This window comes from Psittacula echo (genome assembly GCF_963264785.1).
Source record: "Psittacula echo genome assembly, chromosome: 4".
Classification (NCBI taxonomy): domain Eukaryota; kingdom Metazoa; phylum Chordata; class Aves; order Psittaciformes; family Psittacidae; genus Psittacula; species Psittacula echo.
In genome coordinates, this window is record NC_137738.1 from 120,871,031 (window position 1) to 120,894,898 (window position 23,868).

Below are 23,868 nucleotides of genomic sequence, written 5' to 3' on the forward strand. Positions count from 1 at the left end.
AGATTCAGGCTGGGTGTGAGGAAGGAATTGTTTACAATGAGGGTGGTGAAGCAGTGGCACAGGTTGCCCAGAGAGGTCGTGGATGCTGCATCCCTGGAGACATTCCAGGCCAGGCTGGATGTGGTTCTGGGCAAACTGATCTAGTTGAAGATGTCCCTGCTCATTGCAGGGGGTTGGACTGGGTGAGCCTTGAAGGTCCCCCCCAACCCAAACCATTCTATGGTTCTAACTTACCGTTACGTGTTCGTAATCCTGTCCCAGCTCGTGAGATCCTGCCACCACCTCCCTTTCAGCAATCCACTGCTCCAGGTCATCCACCTCGCGGTTCAGCTGGAACAGCCTGTGCCTCTCATCCAGCTTGCCCCGTCTCTCTTCGGCCAGATCCTTCAGGCCTGCATACAGCTTGTCCACTTTGGACTGGCGCATGCTGATACGCTCACTACAAGAGACCAAAGAGCATTGAGTCCTTGTCATCTTTGTAAATAAGATAAAAGGAAAAACCTACATGGAATTAAAGTCACTTGGGGTATTTATCCAACAGAGCACTGCTGCATGCATGGGTTTGACTCAGACACACTGCATCAATCCTCTGCTGGCACAGATGACTGGAAAACCTCTCTGCCCTGTACCTATAACCCCCTTGGCTTTACAGAGTGAAGCTGGAACCAAGTTCTCCTTTTATTTGGCCAGATTACACCTGAGTCTTGTCTCAAGATCCCAGGCAGGATCTGGGCTGCTGAGGCAAGGCAGCATTTCATTGTCACCTCAGTTGTGCTTCAGAATTCAAGAGCACTCATGGGCTTCTTACTCCCTAAAGCTCCACATTTCCACTAATCAGAAATGATTTCTAGTTCTACTGGCCGCATCTTTTGCCTATAATTTATCTGAGCCATAAAGCCCTGTCAAACTGCCTTCCCTCTGCCTTGTGAAGCTCATAGTGTTAGTCCAGTACTCAGTCAGCTCAGCCAGGAAACCCGCTCCCATCAGACATTATCATGACCACAAGAGAGTGCTTTTGAGTTAAATAACCATCTTCCACCAGAGGCAGAATTGTCTTTCCCAAGATAGTCCTATCCTACCTTCCTGTCTGCCAAGGCAGCCTCACAGCCAAACCAGCCTTGCAGTTGAAGCCAATGGAGAATTCTGTTCACTCAGCTGCAGCTCTTAGAGCAGAACTGTTCTTCAGCTTCCTGAATTCTCCCACAGGGAAAGGCCGTTTAGGAAAGTTGAGATAAGTTTACCACAACCAAGATGTTAATGTGCCCATGTGTGAGATCCCAGGCTCTGATGCTACCGGCATCTCTAAGAGAGGAGGCAGAGCTTGGGGAGCACTGTGCTAACACAGAAGGACAAATCACTGTGACCCTTGGGCTGGACATAGAAGTTGGTTGAGAGACTGAATACAGACCCTTGTCTCTCAGGATTGCTGCAGCTCCATTAGGCTCAGCAGTGCTGGGCCAGGCTGTGGAAAGGGTACAACATTTACTGAAGGTGTCTGGTACCTTCCATCAGCACCTGCACACACTGTCCCTGTTCAGGACCCTGACTGCCCAAATCAGGGTGGCCCAACGTACATCTTGAACTGAGCAAGGCTAAACTCCTCCTCCTCCGTACACTCTTCTGAGCAACTCACTCTTTGCTGTAGTCTTGTGTGTCAGAACAACCCGATGAAGGGACTGAACTCGTGAAAGAGGTCATGATCCCATTAAAAATGGCAGCTGATACCTTTCTGGGTGATTATCTGCCACCAAAGTCCTGCTGGTCTTTGAAAGCTGGTGCACGGTTTCAGCATAGTCTTCTACAGCTTGTTCCAAAATCTGGTGCTTCTTCAGCATGGACACGGCACTCTGCTCATCCTGGAATGGTGACAACAAGGACAGCTGAGCCCCACACCCCAAAGACACCACACAGCAAGTTCAAGCACAAAGTGGTAGCCAGAACCAATTGCAAAGAGCTGCTCCCAAGTACAGCTTGAAGACGAGTTGTTCTGACAAGGGTATATTAACAGCTGAGTTCACAGCAAATGGTACCCACAGAAAGCAAAATAACAAGTGCAAGAGTGAACGCACCAACCCCTCTGGGATGCAGAGCAGAATTACATCGGCTGTGCACTGAGCACGCTGAATTTCCCCTTCTGTGAAGCTCTTTGTGTGTTTACACAACACCGGTGATTGTGCAGGGCTCGGAAAAATGGAACAGTTTTAGGCACGTCCCTTGTCAGGCCTTGCAGTGACAGCCTGGGTCCGGGAAAAGACATCCTATGGAGCCTCTGCCAAAGGGTTCTCCAGCAAAGAGCCTGGAGAAATTCCAATCAGAACTTTCCACGCATTGTTATGCTTAAGGAAAACAGCCCCCAGCTCTCACTGTTAACTGGTACTGTCAATAAGCCCTTTCATTAACATATTTTGTGCAATGAACGATTTGCATGAATGTCCTTTTTATCTGCATCGTTTAGATATAAAAACCAAACTCCTTTTTAACCGCAGACTGAACACCCATGGGATGTGTTATACTGACCCAAAGCTGGGTGTTATTTTATCAAGGCAATGAACACAGTGCATATACCTAGACAACAAGTAAGACACCACATTCTAACACATCCCTGAAAAACAGCAGTTCGTGTACTCTTTGCTATGGTCTGATGCTTTCTGATTTCATGTCACTGGGAGTAAAGGCTGATGGCTGGTGGCATCAGCTGACTGACCATCAGGCCCTGTTTCACAGACTGCTGATTGTGCTGTTCCCAGTGATTCAAAACTAACACATAACTCACCCTAACAGGGATGTACTGGGAGCTCTGATCTCACAGCACAGGAAGGCATGTGGTTGCCATAGAATCATAGAATGGTGTGGGTTGGAAAGGACCTTGAGATCATCCAGTTCCAATGCCCTGCCATGCACAGGGACACCACATACATCCACAGTCTCAGTGTGAGGATGCTTCCCTGACTCAGCACAGCAAGGCCTATCCTCCTCACTACCAGAGATGTCATAACAGATACAAGAGATGATCACTTGAGCTTTCACAAGGGAATTAAATCTGTTTATGTTCCATTACATTAGTGACGGACTCAATTATGTCACCTCCCTCCCTCTAGCTAAGCAATTAAACCCAAACTGGAGCTGCTGGGGAGCTGCTCACCTTGGCTTTCTCTTCTGACATCATGTAGAGCTCCTGCTCGCTCATCCAGGCCTCAGCCTCAGCAGCATCGAAGTAATACTGCTGTGCTCTGTGAGACTCCTCCAGGCGCTTGTGGCGCTTCTCTGTCTCCTCGATGAGGAGGTTCCAGAGCTGCTTCAGGTCTGCAAGTCTCTGCTGGATCACCTCGGCATTAGGGCTGCTCTCTGTGATGATGTTTTGACTCCTTTCGAAGATGTCATCAATACGAGGCTGATGTCCCTGGATTTCTTTCTGGAGGGTCTATAAGGGGAGGAAAGCAGACGGATGAGGCACTGCACCAAGCTAAAAGGAAGCAACAGTCAGGGGTCTTAACTCCAGAGGGGCAGCAAAACACGTACCATCAGCTCATGTGGAGAAACTGGGGCCCTCCCTGAACACAGAATCATAGGATCACAGAACAGTTTGGGTTGGAAAGGATCATACAGTTCCAACCCCCTGCCATGGGCAGGGACACCTTCCACTAGAGCAGCTTGCTCCAAGCCTCTCTGTCTAACCTCGCCTTGAACACTGCCAGGGATGCCAGGGATGGGGCACTTACAGCTTGCTTGATCAGCCTATTCCAGTGTCTCATCATCCTCATAGTGAAGAGTTTCTTCCTTACATCTAACCTAAAAACATGCCACCACCTGGTCATCACCCCACAGCCCATCACTGCTGAAGCACCCACCGCCTGCCCCAAGCCTTTCCTTCCTGAGCTAGTCAGCTCTAAGGAGAAGTGAGAAGTATGGAGCTCTAACAGCACCTACTTACCTGATTTTTCTTTATGAGTAGCTGCACAGTCTGGAGGTTGTGTCCGTGATCTGTTGATGTAGCTATGGGCATCCTCTCTCCAACCCACAACTGAAAGGAAGAGAAGAAGAACACGTGTTATTGCAAGTGACCCCAGACACAATCAGGGCAGCAGAGAGAGGCTGGTGCAAAAAGCAGCATTACTCAAACACCATGAAACGCATGATCCAAAGGTTTCTCCTGTGAGAGCTCTGCAGCAGGCTCTGACATTTTCCTATTGTCTGGGGAATGAGATCTCTTTCATACTCACAATTTCATCTTCCACATCCCGGTTGAACTGGTGGATCTCTTTGGAGGCCAGCAGGTTTGCCTTCCTTTCGTTCAGGGGCTCCAGCAACTCCAAAAACTTCTTCTCTACAGTAAGGCGCTTGCCATCCACTTCATCTGTGCTCTTCCCTTCTTGACTCAACGCCCTTGCCTGGCTTTGCAGCTCCTCAATCTCCTTCTTACGAACATCCATTTGATTTTCTAGCATCTAAACAGAAACACAGCAAAAAGGTCCTGAAAACTGGGGTAAAAGCTGTTGATATGACAAGGGTATGTCAACAGCTCCATAAGAAGGAAGAACAGAAGCTTCTTAGTAAGGGTTTACCACATTAATCATTACTGCAGCGTTCATATTGCAAGGAGCATGGATTAAACATGGATTCACAGCTGTGGGCAGCTGCTGACAGCCCTCAGTTATCCCTGCTTGTGCAAATGGTGGATCTGGCCAACGATGGAGCTGAATCTCTTCTGTTGATCTTTCACAGGTCACCCTCAACAACTCTGGAGCACAGCTGACTGTGCCCAACAGCTTCATTGCTCCCTGCTGTCCTCACTACTCCTTGCTGCCTTCACAGCAGGGAACAGGGATTGACAGCTTTGGCCAAGTTTGAATCACAGAGAGGGAATGACCTCTAGAGGACTACAGCAGGAGACAGAACAGAGATACTAATGTGGGGAAAGGGCAGTATAAGGTAGAGATGGTATCAAGAAATATATATCTGATTTGCTTTCGGTTCTTCTTGAAGACACATGAAACAACAGGGAGAAAGAAAAGCAAATAAATCCTTTTATAAATGGAAAGGATCCCCGATCTGCTCCTTTGAGCGCAGGTATCTGCTGCCTGCCCACTCTGCAACCTGTGCTCCATTTACCTGCTGCTTCTTCAACAGGATGTTGACACTGGTGAGATCCTTTCCGTAGTCATCCGACTGAATCTGGCTCTCCAAACCGTTCAGCCACTTGTCCAGATCAGCACAGCTCTGCGTGAAAAGCTCTGCCTTGTTCGCATCGAAGAGACGCTGAGCCTTGGTCTGGGTCGTGGATTCGAGCTCTTCCCACATCTGATGGAGACCTGTGAGCTTTTCTTTCACCACAGCTTCAGTCTCTGGTTTCTCTGCAATGAGCTGCATCCCCTCCTGCAGAACAAAGAGCAACAAAATGGAACCTCCTCTGGAGCTCTCACAGCCCGTTAGCTGAATTACTCTGATTAGAAAGCACTCAGGAGCCCTCATCTGCCGGCAGCATCAACGGCTCATTTTCTATCTTCAATTACCCAGTGACTCCTTCCAGAACATCAGCTCCCAGGTCTGGCTGTTGCCAGGAAGAGGGTTTCTTAGGAATGGGAAGGTCAAGCTCCTGGGGACACTGCTCAGAAGGCAGTGGGATGCCCCATGTGCGTGTGTGACAGCAGAGGGGGGACCTGCAGCTGAACAACTGCTGTGAGACATCTCCCCAGGAGGGTGACAGAGACCCAGTGTAACGCTGGGAGAGGGAGCTTATGGTACCCAAATGGAGCTGTGCGACTGAGGAGGGTTATGTCAATGAGTTACAGCAGTCACCATGGGTCTAAACTACTATCAGAGAGGAACAATCTTCCTCAGAAGGTAGCAGGGACCCTGTCTCTAGCACCAGCAGAGCGCTTGGACTTAAGACATCTTTTTGCCTTTACAAAGATTATATTCACTTGGAGAATATTCTCTTTAACTACACTTCTACTTCTGCTCCTGGGTGATGCTGACGAGGGACAAACCTTGTCAGATATGAACCCTATCATAACCCTATCACATTTAATAGCTGTGACCTCTGGTAACATTAATACAGTGACTGTCAGCTGTGGCTTGATCCACAGCATTGGTACCTCACTGCAATCTGATTTTTCAGAGGCAAAGGGTGAGGATGTATTAGCATCACTAAAAAAGTACTTCCAGAGCAGCCTTTTAATTACACCATTAAAGGGTATTGCTATTTGCAGATCACAGAAAAGCCTCTAATGGGATACAGAGTGCCAAAGTGGGAGAGGAAATGAGCAATTAAGCTAACTTACACTGAACAGAAACCCACTGTCAGAGCTAAAGACGAGACCTCCTTAGTGTTCCAGAGCTGCACATGAGAAATGGGGGGGGAAAAAGTACAGCTCATCACAGCACATTAAAGCCTTCAAAGTAACCTGATACAGAGCTGTGAATCTTAATTAATCACAAAACTGGCTGTACTTTACTTCGTGCACTAATTTTGCATGGGGAAGGCAGCCTGATTATAGTCCTGAATGAATGAGAACCAGCACGGCAGCATGGGAGCCTGAATTCACTTATTCACCCCATCCAGTTCTTTCCCAGGAAGTGCTTCTACTTCATCAGCTCAAATCACAACATTTGTCCCTCTTTTGCTCTTTGGGTATGAAAACTAGGTTATGCCATCCTCCGAACAGACAAAAAGGACTAGACAACGTGAAACTGGCAGCTTAGCCAATGGTTATTATATGAGAATGTCTTGGATAAAAGCCATTTAACACCAGTGAGGAATGAAATGGGGTAGATGGAGACACAATGTGATAGATGTTTATCTTACAGTAATGAAATCTCCTTTGGCCTTAGCTGGAGAGAGGATTCAAGAGCCAATTCTGCAGAGGAACAGGTCCCATCTCTGTGCACAACCTCCTCTGACAAAGATGAGGGCACTTTCTGGAGGTTCTTTAGTTACCTTTTCAATCTTATCCAGCCACTCTTTGTTGGATGCAAGCTCTGCCATAAATGCCTGATGCTTCAGCCACTTGCTGTGCAGGTTCCTCGCCTCATCATAGGACATGTCCTGGGCTGTAAGCATCTTCTCATTGATCCAGAGTGAGAGCTGGGAAGAAAGACACACGGGTACTTGTGAAAACAATTGTATGAAACAATGCAAAGCCTCAAAGTACCTCCAGACCAAGGATGAAGAGATGCCTCTCTACAGGAGAGCTGCACGAGATCCAGAGACAGCTTTTACCCAGGGTTCAGCCAGGGCTCCACCACTTTCACAGCTAAGTTTAAACATCCATCTCCAACATATAAATAAGCCATGACTCATGCAGAAAGGCCTCAACTCCAAGCTCACAGGTCTCACCCAATTCAGCAGCAAGAGGAACAGGGATGTGTGTCCTACTTACTGGTCACGGTGTATCTCTGGACCACTTTCCCCTTTTAACATTACTCAATGTGCTACTCAATGTCATCACTACACCCCTGAGGAGCCCTGCTGACTTGCTGAGGGCACTCAGAGGTACACACTAATGAAGTGGCATGAAAAGGCATCTCCAGATTAAACAGAGCCCCAAGGCACATTTGAACACACAAAGAACAGAGACAGGTTTGCACCGTTAAAGTCACACGCTCAGTACCTATTCCCCAAAGTCTTTTCTCTGTGTAGGTTTACATCCCTAAACCTGGTATTTGTCCAATCTCTGGTAGGGTTTTGGTACTCGAGACTTTCCTTTTGCCATTAGATAAAATCCAAGGCTCATTTCATCCTGATTTTCTGCAAATCCAAAGGCACCGAGAACAATTTCCAGACCAAGGCTACACAAAATCAATCCTATAAAAGACAGATCATTTGCCATGGGCAAATAGAATGTGAAAATGATGGCAGCAGCCAGCATCCAATTTCCTCCTACGGTGGTTCCGACTGCTTTATCTATCCCTTAGGTATGGATAAAACACACATTCAGAGGCATGTTTATAGGGTTTGTAAAGGATTCATTTCTGCAGATTTAGAGTCAATTCCCAAGTGGAAAATGTCAAAACGAACCTAAACTTTGTTTCCAGGAAGCCATTTCAGTCTCCAATTCCCCACTATGCACTGAGGGTACAGGGCAGCAAATGCATTCAGCACTCACAAACCTGTTTAAATCGCCCCTTAAAGGCACTGTTAAGTTCCACAAAAAGCGAAAACTTAGGAGAGCAATCAAAGAAACTCCTCATCTGATCTTGCCATCAAGAAAATAGGATGTTCTTGATAGAAATGCTCATGTTGATGAAGTCTGCAGTTACAACAGGCTGCTGTTGCACACCCAAAGGATGACTCAACAACCCCAAATGAGTGGTGTCACTCCTGCCTTTCTGGGTAGCAGACAGCTGCTACGCTGTGCAAACTGCACTCCTGTCTTTCACTGTTAGCTTTTCCCGGCCGTAGCATTAGATGTACTACAGATTTCAGAGTGCTTCCAAGGAAAGGTGATACAGCTCCTATTAACAGACGGGGCAAAGTGAGACACAGATGATAGGTGGGACACAGGCAGGGTCAGGATAAACCCCTCATTTCTGACTCTCACACTGTTGGTATGTTCCTTCTGATAACATTAATGCAAATAAAGGATTTAAGGGGTGACATTAAAATATGGGGTTTGCAACCACTACAGACACTGAAAGTCAGTGGAAGGTGTCCCTGCTTATGGCAGGGGGTTGGAATGGATGAGCTCTAAAGTCCCTGTCAACCCAAACCATTCTCTGACTCTATGGAAGCCATAAGCTGGTTGTTAATGCCAGCAGAGCCAGCTTTTAGGCTTCCTCCCCTCCTTTGCACCAATACCACAACACCTGGGTCCTGCTCTCAGCTCCCAGAAGACTCTAAAACTGCAATGAAAACCTGGCATGAGCTGGGAGAAATGCCAAGAGAAACCCCTTGTAAAGCTGGCAGAGCAATAAGGGAAGGTGAAAGAGCACCGGGTGCTGCTGCACTACCAGACCCTGCAAACACCCGCGCTGGCACAGCCTATCTTGTGTAAGGTTCACACTCTGAGCTGCATGACAAAGCCTGCCAGGCCACACTGAGCAGGCAGCATCTCCTGACGCGTGGAGTCTTGCCAGATGCTGTCGCTCCAGAGCCCTGGAGAAACCAGCCCAGAGAGTGCAGGGACTCAGAGCACTCAGAGGAAGATCAGCTTTAACCTCTTTGAAGGTGAGCTCTGGATGAGCAGGAAGTCAAAGAAAACTAAATGGCAAAATGTGACACATCTCAGGGGTTACTGCTGTCTCTATTTCATTTAATTCGCTCAGCAAATTTACTCCACACATTCATGTTTATGAACGTGAGAAACAGACAAGGAAAAGCAACACCCCAGGATTAACCTGTGATATAGAAGCCCAGACTGGTCTGGGTTGGAAGGACCAGCTCCAACCCCTGCCATGGGCAGGGACCCCTTCCACTGGAGCAGCTTGCTCCAAGCCCCTGTGTCCAACCTGCCCTTGAACACTGCCAGGGATGGGGCAGCCACAGCTTCTCTGGGCACCCTGGGCCAGCGCCTCAGCACCCTCACAGGGAAGAGCTTCTGCCTAAGAGCTCAGCTCAATCTCCCCTGTTCTGGCAGGTTCAAGCCATTCCCCTTGGCCTGTCCCTACAGACCCTTGTCCAAAGCCCCTCTCCAGGTTTCCTGTAGCCCCTTTAGGCACTGGAAGAATCTGTATCTGATGAAGAGCCACAAGCAGTACTCAGAAGCAGTCAACAGTCAGAACTATCTGACTACTAACAAGAAAATCTGCTGTTTCCCCTCATCTGTGACCCAGAGGAAAGGTTTGTCATTGCTGAGCTATTGCTCTGAGCATTATCCTGCCACCTCCTCCAGCCGCACTGACCCTGCTCAGCGCCTCCCCCGAGCCAGAGGCAGGAAGGAGCGAGGGGAAGAGGCCACCTTACAAAAACACTTCAGCACAGAGCCACAGGAGGAAAGCGGCTGCCCTGGGGCAGGAGCACGCTGCAGAGAACACTTCCTTTCCTCAGGTTCCAGAGGGTGGGAAACCATCCCTATGTCGGCAGGCAGGAAGAGCGAAGGATCATGGCCGGGTGAGACAGAGACTGCTGCAAATCTGTGCTATAACAATTCCCAGCTTCTTGATCAAAGTCAGGAGTGAGGCATTGCCTTGGCTCCCTCCCACTCTGCAGGACAGCGGTGCTCCATCCATCACACAACCCCTCCAGCCCGAGCGAGTCAGCAGCAGAGAGGCCACAGTCACACTAATCAAATGCTAAGTCTCATTATAGAAAGGTTTGGGTTGGAAAGGACCTAAGGCTGATCGAGTTCCAACCCCCCTGCCATGGGCTGTCTCCTCACAAAACACCCATTCAGTTACCACCGAGGCCAATGTCCTCTCAGAAAGGACTGGAGAAATTTGTAACATTTGGGTATTGTAAGTTCTGCCTTTGTGGAGACAGCCATGCTTTAGTGGCTGGAGAGACCCAACCAAGAGGAAAGGCATTCAGGCAGCCAGACACTAGAGCTTTTATGCCTGCCTCTTCTTTCTGTGCTATAGGCGAAAACCAGACTCTGGGGAACAACACAACCACATTGACACGGGCGTTAGAGGAGCTCCAAGACCCAGGGGGTGAGTTCTCTACTGGAGATGTTACGCAGGAAGGAAGAAGCTGCTGCTAATAACAGCATCATTTTTGCTGCTCTGTCATGTTTTTACTACCAAGGAGCAATTTCAGCCAAGTGCACGGTTAGCTTATGCAATGCAGGAAACCAGACCACATCTAGGCAACCAAGAAGCAAACATCATTTGCCTGGCTTATGATCATCATTTTGTTTGCTTCTCATATGAAATCTCAGCTCCATTCAGACACAGTGCAGAGACTTCCAGGCTCCTGGAGCTGGGAAGATGTGCAGCCAGTGCAGCAACTCTTGGATTTAAACACACAGCTCTGCCACTGTCAGCTCTCTTTGCAGGCTTCAGCTAAGGAAAGTTAGTTTTTAATGCAGGTCACAGGCAAAGCACTTCAATATCTGTCAGTGCTGCACAAAATAACCTGAAAATCACTTAATTCCTCCTGCCGGGAACAAGATTACTCCTAACTTTAAAGCGTTGCCTTCAGTGTAAACAGCCCATGTAAGTCATTAAGTGTCTGGAAAGGATTCCTTGTTTGAAATGTTACAGGATTTAACAATTATAAACACATGCAAACTACTAGATAAATAACACATTAAAAATGATCCAGTTTAACCCTGCTCCCCTCTTACTCCTATTACTCCTCTTCTTCTGACTAATGTTTCATAGAAATCACTTGCAATCGCCTGCACGAGGACACATACATCCAGCTGCAGACGAAAACCTTGATGAATTCAGTGCTAATCCCACCACGCTCCACAGGATTTATTTATACCACAGCAGAAAACCTTCACTGCTTTTGGCCATTTTCCCCATCTTTAGCTTAGATGACAAAGGGAAATTCAGTTCATGGGGAAAAACCAACCAAACCAAATTCATTTCTGCAGGGGTTTGGGCAGGGCTCGGGTTTTCTGCTGAGTATTCCAGCCCTTTTGAAATACAGGGCAAGGATGCTCCTCTGCAGAGTGCAGCTTTAGCAATAGAAGTGAAAGGTTGTAATTTACCTCTTGACAATCCTGGAGGAACTTCTGGAGATCCCTGTTATCCTTCAGCCTCATCAGAAGCTCACTGGCTGCTTCACGGTTCTTCCTATGTCTAGTCAGAAAAATAAGAGCAGAGAAAACCACTTTGAAATAGGCATTGCATGCAGAACGGGTATTAGTTGGTTTCTGTAGCCTCTTTGGGATATATGGAATGGTTTGGGTTAGGAGGAACCTTAAAGCTCCTCCAGCTCCAACCCCTGCCACAGGCAGGGACCCCTTCCACTGGAGCAGCTTGCTCCAAGCCCCTGTGTCCAACCTGGCCTTGAACACTGCCAGGGATGGGGCAGCCACAGCTTCTCTGGGCACCCTGGGCCAGCGCCTCAGCACCCTCACAGGGAAGAGCTTCTGCCTAAGAGCTCAGCTCAGTCTCCCCTGTTCTGGCAGGTTCAAGCCATTCCCCTTGGCCTGTCCCTACAGGCCCTTGTCCCAAGCCCCTCTCCAAGATATTGGACATGTATTGTGTGTGTCTTCTGCTGCCTTTCAAATGAAGGATGGTTTGGAAGCTCAGCTGTACATGTGCTATTTAATGGGCAGTTCAGCATCTACTTGCTTTTGTGACCAGTTAAATACACAGAAACCATAGAAGTCTGCAGGGTTCCACAGGGCTATGCTCAGAGTCTGCCTCACCAGTGTCAAGACCACAGCAGGGTTCAGACTATTTGCCAAAAACCAGAAGAAAACTATCTGAAGATTGCAGCAATAAGATCACACATTACGTGGCTCTTGCACAATGGGTACTTGCTGTAATACTCTTTGTAATATAGCTCTGCTATAGCTGACACCTCCTTCTCCCAAACAAAGCAGGAGTGGTTCAGACAGCCTTCCAAATGCTCTATTTAACAAACAGGGCCTGTGTGTTTCTGCAAAAAGAAGCTTTATGCACACTGGAACCTATTTTTCTGTGTTTAAGAGGAGACAGAAGGAAAGAACAGGCCAGTCCAGACACCCTGCTTTCAATTCCTGTTTACCCCTGAAGGACGAGTGGTGCTGCCATTCCCAAAGGTCCCGGTGGGCTCTTCAAAGGGAACAGTGCCTGAAGAGCTGATTCCCAAGGTACCTCTGAACATGGTTTTAATTCATGCTTGGTTTGGAGCAGTTATCCCCCTCCTTCAGTACTTGCATTATTTATGAGGTGACTGAGACGGAGGAGGCAGAATAAGGGAGATCATTGTTATTTACTGCTCATTGTGTAAATCTGTTCATATTTCACTGTACAGGGTCTTACAGTGAAATATTGCTGCTCTTTGTAATGGCCTAAGATAAATAAGGACAGAGAGCTGGAAATGGTTTTAAAGGGTGGCAATTTATAAGATGATCTCAGCACAAGCTGGCAAGAGCTCCATAAATGCATGGTAGCGAAACCTCCAGGGACTCAGGATAAGCTCAATGACTATAAATTACATGTTGATGACAAGGACTGGATTAAGAGACCACTCTTCCTGATCTACACTAAGTTACCAGAGCAAGCTCCCTGGCATGGATTTAGTGACTTTGGAAACATAAGGAAGACTTAGGGATACATTTTACACAGAAGCCAAAGGACTGTAGGCAGAGGAATAAGAGAAAACCCTTTAGAGGATACAAATTGCTTCTCTTTTGTCTCAACAGCTTCCTCTGAATAAGTAGAGGCAAACAGCATCTATATAGCTGTAGGTCAAGAAAATGAATTTACAGATCAGATGGCAAGGAAGACACAGGTACCCATCAAAGGAAGAGGCTGCAGTCCAAGCCCAGGTAATCTGGAAGTTTAATCTGAGCGAGCACAAAGAAAAGGACACACAGATTGTGCCTTAGGAAAAAGCCTTATAACACAGCTAACATCGCTGGGTTTGATTCCTCTCTTTCTTGGCTGGTTTTTATATGCCTGGGCAAATCCAGGGCATTACTCAGGTTGCTAAAATGAAGCAAGGAATTGCTCGGGTGATTTTATCATGATGAGTTCACAGATTTAAGGCCAGATTACGTTATAGACTCATGTATTCCAGAGGGAACATGAGCTACGCAGTTCAAAGGAGAATTTTCCGGACTGTTTGAATAGAGTTAAAAGTAGAGAAGTTCTTCTCTTGAGAAAGTAATAAAAATAGCTCCTAGAGGGTGCTGGAGATACTAAACTCAAGAAGTCTGAAGGGAAACCAAGCAGGGCATCAAACAGATGATGACATTGCTTTCCTTTAAGTCCTCGGCATAACAAATCCAGTCTTTGAGCTGTGTAACTGTAAAAGGTTGGTTGGTTGTCCAAGACAACCTGGAGTGAGACTGGCAGAGGAGTATTCTCTGAGGAAGAACAGGGCTGAACTGTAACAAGGTTTAAAGTGGATGCTTGAAGACGTGGTTGTAGTATTCTGAGGATGGACACTGCTGGAACAGGCAGGAATTCCTGTATTTTCATCATAGAATTGATGGTGGTGCTGATGGGAATAAAAGGTCTCAAGAAGTCACTTAGTCTGTTCCCCTGTACCAGACTGGCTGTAACTAAACATGACTGATTCCTCGTTCACGTTTCCCTAAATCCTTTAAAAGCTCCAAGGCCAGGTTGGACACAGGGGCTTGGAGCAAGCTGCTCCAGTGGAAGGTGTCCCTGCCCGTGGCAGGGGTTGGAGCTGGATGAGCTTTAAGGCCCCTTCCAACACAAACAAGGCTGGAATTCTATGACAGGGATTCTACTTCCCCTACCACCAGAAAGCTTCTCCTGCCCTTTACTACCAGCAGCGTGTCAGAAGGGCTTTAGGTAGAATAAGGTTTGCCCAATGTTCCCATGCTGTCCCCTGGAGGCCCCCGGGTGCTAACCAGGCTGAAAGCTGACAGCATCACTTGTGGTTTAACTGTAAGCCTGTGGGTTTCCAAGCCGGTGCAGCAGTAATGAATCTTACACATAGTGTGACTGTAACTGCCTCTGCTGAGAACACCGAGACACAGGCAAGGCAGTTTCACCTTCTTTAGCTGTTCCAGCAAACCAGAGGCACTCTGCTCTCTGAATGGGCAAGAACAAAACTGACTTCTGTTCTCTGTTGAGCAGGAAGCTGCACAAATACACAGGTTGGTGAAGACCCAGGTCACAACCTGAGTCAGATCTACCGCTGTCTTTAAACCAAATCTCAACTGCAGGATCAGAGAGGCCATATGTAGGCCCACAGGGTAGGGCAGCCCCCTTACACTGCTCAGAGAGAAAGTGGAGGAGGAAAAGCTTCCCTTATGGCTGGCAGAAACTACAGCAGAAGTCACCAAAGCAGGGACAGCAGCATCAGGGAGACCAGCTCCTTTCCTAGCTGGAAAAGCTAGAAGTGATAGCTTTATTCAAACCCATCCTCTCCCTTCCTCCCCTTCTCCATGTCCTTATGCCCATTCATTCTTCCCTGTGAACTGCACTAAAAGATTGTGCTCCTACTCCACTCTGCTTCTGCACTCTCTGTCCTCAGCCTGGTGTCTCCCATGCCTGTTTAGATGGTGATCATTTCAGGGCAGGGTCTCCCTGCTCTACCAATGGACAGTGGGGTCTCCTCTGGAATAGCTTGAAAGCATGTGAAAACCAGGATTAACAATGCTCAACATTACAAAGAGCCCCGCATGGGAAGCATGGAGCCCCTGCACATACTTGTGCTTGTTTGTTTTGGTCCTTTGTTAAACATCCAAGTGGAGCTTGGTTGGGAGAGCAGTTTTGTGTAAACCCAAAGAGGCTTCCTCTGCTACCACTCCCACTGTACCCAGCCCTAAGGCTTTGTTCTGGAGGCTTATCAGCCCTGCAGACTCCGAGAGCAATCACAGGGATTTCCTGAAGAGCAGCACACCGGATGGTTCCTGCAGAGCTCCGCATAAATAGCTTTGGAATTGAGGAAATACACTGGGAAAAAGCAGTAGGCTTTAATAAACTCCAGCCTCTAGGACTTGCCTCCGTTCAGAGGAGGAACTGCAGCACGTGGCCCACAGGCAGCACAGCCCAGGTGGCCAGATGGAGCGCACAGGACAATGGGGACATTGAGGAGTAGCTGCACTGGGGGAAACAGTCACCAAAGCATCACAGCCCTGCAGCAGGATGGAAGCTGAAGCTGCCTCCAGAAAGGCCTGCAAGAAGCAGCTCCTCATTTGCTACTGCATCCTTGGATGCTGCCTTCGAGTATTGCAGAAGCTGCAGAAAGAAGACACATGATCAGAAGGCCAGGATCAAGTCCTCCTGCTTTCATAAGTGGATGGGAAAACTTACAGCAGAGGACATGGAAAGTCAGGGGGTAAATAAGGAAAACTGATTTCCCAGCTTTCACCTTGACTGTTCTCATGTAATCTCTTCCTGCCCTTTGCAGATTGTCTTTGGGATCTAAAAAGAGTCAAGCTGGTATAAGAGAGAATGGAAACCTGAGGCATCCTTGGGGTTAGGTTGTCAGTGGGCTCAAAGGCCTTCAGCAAGCTCTTGGAAAGGGAACATCCACCTCTCCTGCAGCCATGAGGCACGGCTGAGGTGGGTGCGTAGACAGACACCAAAACAGGAAAGGCACAACATCTTCTGACCTGCTTCGGTTCAGTTTCTCCTTGGAGATAAAGGCATCTGGGTAACCCTGAGCTTAGCAGCTGTGGGAGGGTGCACGCCTGAGAGAAGGGTCCTCAGTAACATCTGACATGAAAGTTCGTATGAGTTTACTGCTGTGTTCTGATACCCATGGTTGAAAAGCACATTGAAAGACTCCACTGTTATTCAAACCCAAAGCCAAAAGAGCCATGAATCACAGCCATCAAACCCGAACATTTGGTTTTCAAAGCAAAAGGAACACTTAACGTTCTATTACATCCATGCCACAGCTACAGAGACAAAGCAAAAGACTTGTTCTGGGATGAAAGACACATTTGTACCAGGGCTTCCTAATCTGATTTCAGAAGGGCCAGACAAGCTGGAAGGATCAAAGCCAGGCGGGTGGGGTGGATCCAATGCCAATTCCACTCTGGAAGAGCCACATTCCTTCCTCAGAGGACAGGCAGGAATACAGTGTTCTAATTAAATCAGCCAGGAGGTAGCACTTGTGGAACCAGATACAGCAAACTGCTACAGCTCCCACCATAACATAACGTCTGTGAATACTCCAAGAGCAATGCTCCTATAGCCAAATTCTGGGTAGTGAGCTCATTACCAAGGAAGTCTCTGGAAAATGGGAGAGGTAAGAGTTCACTGAGATTAGCCTGGCACATTTTTGCACCATTACAACTCCTATTTTTCCACAGGACAAAGAACACAGCCTGCAACAGGCGTTTTCCAACATGTTGCTTTGCCTTTGGAGTCTGGTAAAAGGTCAGCTCTCAGGGAACAGGATTAAAGCCTGAACAGCTACATCCTACCAGCATTCCCACCTTACCTGTCATCAATAGAGTCCACTTTCTCCTGGATTTTATCCGAGTTGATGTTCCCATCACTAACCAGCCTCCTGCCAGTCTCTACAACTGCATTGATCTTTTCTTCATTGGCATCCATCGTGGTCATGAAATCCTCCTGTTTCTTAATAGCAGCTTCTGCTCCTTCCAAGGTAGTGGGCATTTCTGTGTGTGCCAAAACATACTCCTGGGGTTAAAGCATAAAGCAGAGAGAGAACAGGATTACACTCGGGCTGTGCTGTCTGCTCCAACAACAGATTCACCACACATGAATAGAAACATCTCCTAAGCAGTAAAAAAGCAAAGCATAGCTTAAAAAGGGCACTTTATCTGTTTGCAGCTTTCCTGCCAAGTGACCTTGTTTGTTTGTTACTTGCGGTATATGGTGCTAACATGGCAAATGAAATAGGTGTATCTGGACCACTTGCCTGGTTATTAAGAAATGCTTCTGCTTGCTTGGTGTCTCTGAGAAACAGCTGGTAGGCATGAGACTGGGACAGGAGATTCTGCCTGTTCTCCCACATCTTGTGGAGCTCATTCCAGCCAGTGTCCAAAGCTTGCAGGCGCTGGCGCAAGAACATGTACTGAGCGTCAGTCTGCCCCTGGGTCACCATCTCACCCATGTCCCTCATTTTCTGATAATCCTCCTCATAATTGTTGATTTCATTCTTGATATTCTCATGCTGAGTGAGCAGCTTCTCCGCCTCTGTCAGTGTGTTTGGCATGTCTTCGGATGCGATGGCGGTCTGTGTTCTGGACAGCCAGGACTGGAAGTCATCCAGATCCCTCAGGAACTGCTGCAGTTTGCTTGCTTCTCCAAGGGACTCTTCCCGGTTCTTGAGGGTGGTCTTCATTTCTTCCCATACATCGTTGATTTCTGCAAGCCGTGAGAGAATGGCCTGGGCCTGGTCGGGATGCTCTGATTCCAGCTTTTCCGCCTCTTTCTGCAGGTCACTGAGCTTGGCTTCAATGGCCACCAGGTCACGCTCCATGCCCGTCAGCTTCCTCTGCAGGGCCATCACGCCAGCTAGATCGTTACCCAGATCCTGTGTGGATTCAATCACTTTGGTCTTTTCCCTGATCCAGGATTTGGTTTCATTACATTCAAGGTGGTAGTTCTGGATACTCAGAGCAGAGAGCAGAGCATCCTTCTTCCTGTCTACCAGTTCTCTGAACTGGCTCCATCTGAAATTGTGAGGAGAGAAAAGCAGAGACATTGAGGTTTGTGTATAATAAACACACTGATGTTGCTGAGCAGGCAGCTGCTCACATTAGCCATGAAATAACCTTATTCATGGCTTTTCAGTCCCTCCCATATCATCAACAGCAAAACAACCGTTAACCAAACCATGGTGTATATTAGAATAAGACAAGCACCAACAACACTGAGTCCTTAAAAGTATGATCCTTCCTCAAGTGGAAAATTGCTCATTTTCACCCTAAATGTGCTCTCTGGGTTTATTTTGAAGCCAAGAAAAGGAGTTCACATGAAATTGCCCTGGTTTCTTATCATAATAGCCATCAGCTCTCAAATCACTCAGGACCTGATTGAAGTCAACAGCAAAACTCCACCTATTAATCAGATATTTGAAAGACACAGCTCTCTCTCCTTCTGAAGCTTTGAACACTTACCTTGAGTATACTTCAGGTAACAGTATCAGAGTGTCTTTAAAAACACATCTAAGAAACAGAAATGACCCCACTGTCCTTGTTTCAGCCGGTGTTGTTCATGAGCACGAGGCCTTCACTCACCTCGTGTTGAGCTTGTCTTGCTGTGCTTTGATCTCCTTCTCGCTGGGGTGGCCGCTGTGCATTAGCTGTCGAGCAATCTGGTTCACCACTGCCACACGGGATGCCTGGTTGTTCATCTCTGGTTCCAAGCTTTCAAATCTGAGAGGGGAGGAAAAAACCGAACAATGAATGATCACAGAGAGAACCCGAGCCACAGGCAGCTGGTGTAAAGAACTTCCACCCAGTATTCCCCAAGCTTCCTGGGAAAGGCATTCTCACCTGTGCTGGATCACTTCCAGGTCCTCCAGCTTCTCTGGAATCTGCATGTTATTCAGCCACTTCTCCTTTTCGTCAATCCAGAGCTCACAAGCATCTGCCTCGCTGAACATCTTATAAAGAGCCAGGGTATCCTGCAGGGCCTGTTTACGCAGCCGAGTCAGCTCAGCAACTTCCTTGTACCTTTCCTCTATTCCAGACAATCTGCCTTGGACATCCGGAGAGTCGGCGTGCTCCTGCGGCAGAGCCTTCGCCTGCTCATGAAGAGAGTCAATGGTTGGCCGGTAGCTTGCAATCTCTTCAGCCACATCTTTGTGTTTCTTGACCAAGGACTGGGTGGAATATTCATCGTGGCCAACGTCATTGCTGGAGACAATTTTGAGGATGTCCAACATCCATGCATCGATATCATCAGCGTCAGCCTGGAACTGGTGAAGGAGAGAGGCTTCCTCCAGACGCTTCTTCCTAATGGCAGATAACTGTTCCAAGTTAGCCCACTGCTCCCGGATATCCTTAATTCTTTCTCTGATCTTCTCAGACCCAAAATGCTCCTCCGCGATCATGTCTTCACCTTCTTTGATCGCCTGCTGGAAGTGGCCACTACGGCCACTCATTTCATCTTCAAACGCCTTATGCTTACTCAAGAGACGGACAACACTGGTGAGGTCCTTCCCATAGTCATCAGAGGACAGGATCTGTTCCTTCTCCCTGATCCAACCTTCTTCTTCAGCCATTTCCCAGAAGAACTTCCAGAGGCGCCGGGACTCCTCCAAGCGTGCCCTGCGCTCGGCCGCGAGCTGGCACAGCTCCTGGTAACAGAACTCCATGTGAGCAACGCGGTCCCGGATCACCTGTGGGTCACATGGCTTGTAACCTGTTCGGATGGGGAACGTACGTTACAACTTGGACTATTCGAGCTCCACCATACAAAAACACACATCAGAAAATACTGCTCTTTGCATGAAGACGATAAAAAACCCAAAGGAAAGATATTCAGGACTGTTTGCAGTGAAACAAAATTCACTGCTCCAGGTTGACACCAGCTTCTACGCACATCAGTACAAAATGATCATTTATCCTAGTTAATGGCACTGGTTTACTGGAATTGCTTGCGTTTAGCATAAACTGGGACAATATCAGACTAGGTCGAATAACCCGTACGGTTTACATTAGAAACACAGAATGGAGAGGTAATGGTGACTACTACAAAGTTACACCAGCTGCTGGTTCGGAGCGTGACATCCCATGCCCCACACAATGCAACAATAAATTCTTGAGCAGGTACCTGGGCAAATTAATCATTGACACAATAAAGAAGGAACAAAGGAAGCTGGAATGTCCTCTGGTGCTGATTTAACCTAACGTGCCTTGCAGAACTAATGAGGCTTATAGATAACCTCATACGCAATTAAGACAAGGGAGGATGTGTTGGCTGCTGGTTACCTTCTCCATCAGTGGCAAACTTCTGAGCAGATGCATTGACCCCTCTCACTCTCTCAGCCTGAATTGCAATGTCAGCTTCCACCAGAGCATGTTTCTGCAGCAGGTCTTCAACTCCTAACAAGTGTTTGCCATAGTCTTGAGACAGCAGAAGCACCTGATGGAAACAGAAACAGACAAGTAAAATGGGCTGAAGGCCAGAAGCTGCTTCCTAATGACTCCACGCACTACCCTGTTCTCTGTTGTGACATTAAGTGCAGAGAAACACCAGACCCCTAAGGAGAGCTATTGCAGATGTACAGAGGCATGGCTGATACGAATTTGAGCCATCATTTTTAAGATCACTGGCACCCATGAAGAACTTGACTGCTCTTCAATGCAGTTTTCAGTCTAGGATGACATGGAGCTAAGTTAGCTCAGCAGGACCATTGAAAAGCACTCAGTCCAGGTGCTGTGAGCGGCCACTGAGCTACGCACATCTTTCTTTCCTCCAACAGCTTCCAAGTTCTGCTGGCCGATGGACAAGAACAAAGTCATGGTCCTTTCCCTTCCCAGATCCCAGGAGAACAGACAGGAAGAAATGCATGCTTTTTAAAGCACAGAGGTGAGGAGGTGACTTGTTCCCCATGTAAATTGTGATGGAGAGACATTATTTTGTTCCCTTTCAACCAAAATTGTCCTCCTTACCCAAGTGCTGTGACCAAAGCCTCTGACCCTTATGGGACAGGCTTGAGGCTAAAAAGTAGCTTTTTATAGGAGTGAACTTGTTCTTTTTCCTTACTTGTTTTTAATCTTTATTTTGAGAAAACCATCTGAAGGTGTAAGGAATTTGTTCTCTGCTCCTGACTGCAGATCTTCTGCACTTGTCTATTAAACCAGAGGGGCAAAACAAACCTTACTGATTTACCATCTACACCTTTCCCGAGCATTTGGTCCACGGTTTGACACCCACCTTCATCTCATCCATCCAGTCCATAATGTACAGCATTTCCTGGAATATCTTCTGCAGACCAAGGTTCATCTCCAGGCGCTGTCTCCGTGCCCGGAGCAGCTCCAGGAGGTACTCCCAGAGGCGGATAACGTTGTCCTTCCTTGCAGTAATGCGTTTAATGTCATGGTAGTTTTCAGTCTCAAGCTCCTTTGCAACTGCAACCACGGCCTGGACTCGTTCTTCATACGCTGCAATATCAGTTTCAATGGCCTCGTGCTTCTTCGTTGCAGCTTCTACTGCTGGGAGGTCAAAGCCAAAATTATCCTGTAAAGACAGAGACACTTCTTCAGTGACGGCTGCTGAGGAGCTAATCCCTACTGTGAAACTGTAACTTGATTCCTGGTGGGCAGAATACACTTATCAGCGAATCTGGGACCTCAAAATGCTCTGAAAAGCCTTCTTTGATAAAATAAGAGAGATCTCTGATAACCAGAGAACCACAGATACAATCAGAGCTATCACTCACTACCTCTGAGGGAAGACTCATGGTGGCCATCAGGATTAGGATGGGCCTTGGGGGGTTTTCTAAGTTACCTCTAATATTAAAAGATAAAATTGAATCCTGGGCTAATTCCACTGAATTGGCCACAGTATTCAGATACAGGAAATCTTGACTGTGGGTAGGTATTTCCACATCAGTATCTCTTGAGTACAGCCTGATAGATTCAAGGAATGCATATCCAAATGCATCAAAGATAGGATACAAGGTATGTACACTAAATACACATCTGCACACACATCCTGTAAGCATACATATACACAGATTGAGTAAAATATGAGGCATAGGGGAGGAAATGTCCTCTTGGTAAGCTCTGGAGCCTATAATTACTCCTGGGAATCATCTGAGTCACGCAGACACGTGGTGAAAGCAGCACCTGAGAGACGAGACGCTGGTTTTCACTCAGCCAGGTTTCTCTCATAGCTGCCTTGCGATCAAATCTGCGCGCGAGTTGTTCCAGTTTCTCCTGTCGGATGAGCTCGTTTCGCAGTGCCAGTTCTCTTTCATGTTCAGCTTTTTCCAGTCTTTCCCAGGCCTGAAGACATGGAGGGAAAAACACGCATCTTCTAAACACACATTCTTATAGGAATATGATAAACCACAGCTGCTTTGCATGGAATCAGGACTGAAGCCACTCCAGCCAAGCTTTGCTACAGTGCTTATTTATGTATATGCCAACAAACTTTGTTTGCTCTGGCTGGGCTTACACTCTCTTTGCTAAGGTAAGAGTATGACTTGAGATTAGTTCTCCATTCATTCCTTTTCCGAGCAAGGGGTAGAGGTCTTGCTTATCTCATACATTTTCTTGAGTTCATCTGGGTTTTGCCTCCAACAAAGCTTAAACAAACCCAGCTTAAATGTGTAAGAGAGTATTTATTAAAGAAACATAATCTTCTGAGTGCTGCTCCTAAATAAGCTGATTCTGCCTCCACCCCTTTAGGAAATGGGAGTTACAGCTTTGTGCCCTCTCACCTCCAAAATCAATACACAATTGTTGTTCCTTATTATATCCACTATGGAAAAACCCCACAACTGCAGAATTTGGTTACTTTTGGTGCATACAAGTCCTTTTCCACCCAAAGCCACAAGCTATTCACATGTGTGACATGAGTATTATGAAAGTCTTAGAAGCCTGTTGAAAGCCAGCTAGTGACCCTTCAGATCTTCTTACAAGCAACAAATATACCCATAATTAAACACAAACTACCCCAGATTCTCCTAAATCCTAACAGATGTGGAACTGCCTAAACCCAAGTATTCCTAATAGCCAGGAGCATGGAGGAGCAAGGCAGGACTGTGAGATCTTGGCTAGAGTGACTGAGCATTGTTCCACTGCAGAAGATCTGAGGATACCCAGGTTTAGATTAGGGAGTCCGAGCTATAGGAAAAGGTCAACAGCCCCTTATGGTCCCCATATTGAGACTGGAGATAGCAAAGGTGTTTCTTCCCGGTATGCTGAGAGAGAGACTGAAACGAAGCAAATCCTGAGCTGCACAGGAGGAGCTGGCTCCATTTACCTTGTTAATGTCAGAGATGAGTTTGCCCTCCCTTGGCATGTACACTTTCTGATTGTTGGCTCTCATTTTGCTCTGGATGGTAAAAAGCAGCACTTCCAGGTTCCCTTTTTCTGTAAATCTAAACAGAATTTGAAGAAAGAACTGAGTTACAATAAAGCTTTTTGCTGCTCCTCAGGTATAGCAGAGCACTTCTTTAAACGATTGATGCTATGAATGGAGCACTCAGATAAATACCTTCATCTTGTGTGAAAGCAACCGAAAAAGCCCCCACATCCCCTGGCACCAGCTGGGTCACAGCAACAGAAACTTCACAGAAGCCACTTGTCTGTGTTCAGATTAAAAGCCCCTCGGGGGACAGAAGACTGCATTTTATTTCTATCTATTACATGTGCTGTCCCAGTTGACTCTATCAACACATGAAATGGAAGT

The 23,868-nt window shown here is 47.2% G+C and overlaps 1 protein-coding gene across 2 annotated transcripts in view; it reads right to left on the bottom strand.

Annotated features, from left to right (window-relative positions):
* The window catches only part of SPTBN1 (spectrin beta, non-erythrocytic 1), a gene marked incomplete at both ends in the record, with an annotated part of 95,851 nt that overhangs the window by 17,764 nt on the left and 54,219 nt on the right, over positions 1 to 23,868 (bottom strand). For both annotated transcript variants that reach the window (XM_080616649.1, XM_080616650.1), the window contains 16 exons: positions 235 to 439; positions 1,726 to 1,856; positions 3,143 to 3,421; positions 3,932 to 4,021; positions 4,221 to 4,445; positions 5,110 to 5,373; positions 6,938 to 7,084; positions 11,595 to 11,685; positions 16,970 to 17,172; positions 17,414 to 18,170; positions 18,738 to 18,875; positions 18,996 to 19,866; positions 20,436 to 20,589; positions 21,385 to 21,687; positions 22,299 to 22,457; positions 23,440 to 23,557. In XM_080616649.1, coding sequence (XP_080472775.1) covers positions 235 to 439; positions 1,726 to 1,856; positions 3,143 to 3,421; positions 3,932 to 4,021; positions 4,221 to 4,445; positions 5,110 to 5,373; positions 6,938 to 7,084; positions 11,595 to 11,685; positions 16,970 to 17,172; positions 17,414 to 18,170; positions 18,738 to 18,875; positions 18,996 to 19,866; positions 20,436 to 20,589; positions 21,385 to 21,687; positions 22,299 to 22,457; positions 23,440 to 23,557 — 4,135 coding nt within the window. The remainder of the gene's footprint in view (positions 1 to 234; positions 440 to 1,725; positions 1,857 to 3,142; positions 3,422 to 3,931; positions 4,022 to 4,220; positions 4,446 to 5,109; positions 5,374 to 6,937; positions 7,085 to 11,594; positions 11,686 to 16,969; positions 17,173 to 17,413; positions 18,171 to 18,737; positions 18,876 to 18,995; positions 19,867 to 20,435; positions 20,590 to 21,384; positions 21,688 to 22,298; positions 22,458 to 23,439; positions 23,558 to 23,868) is intronic.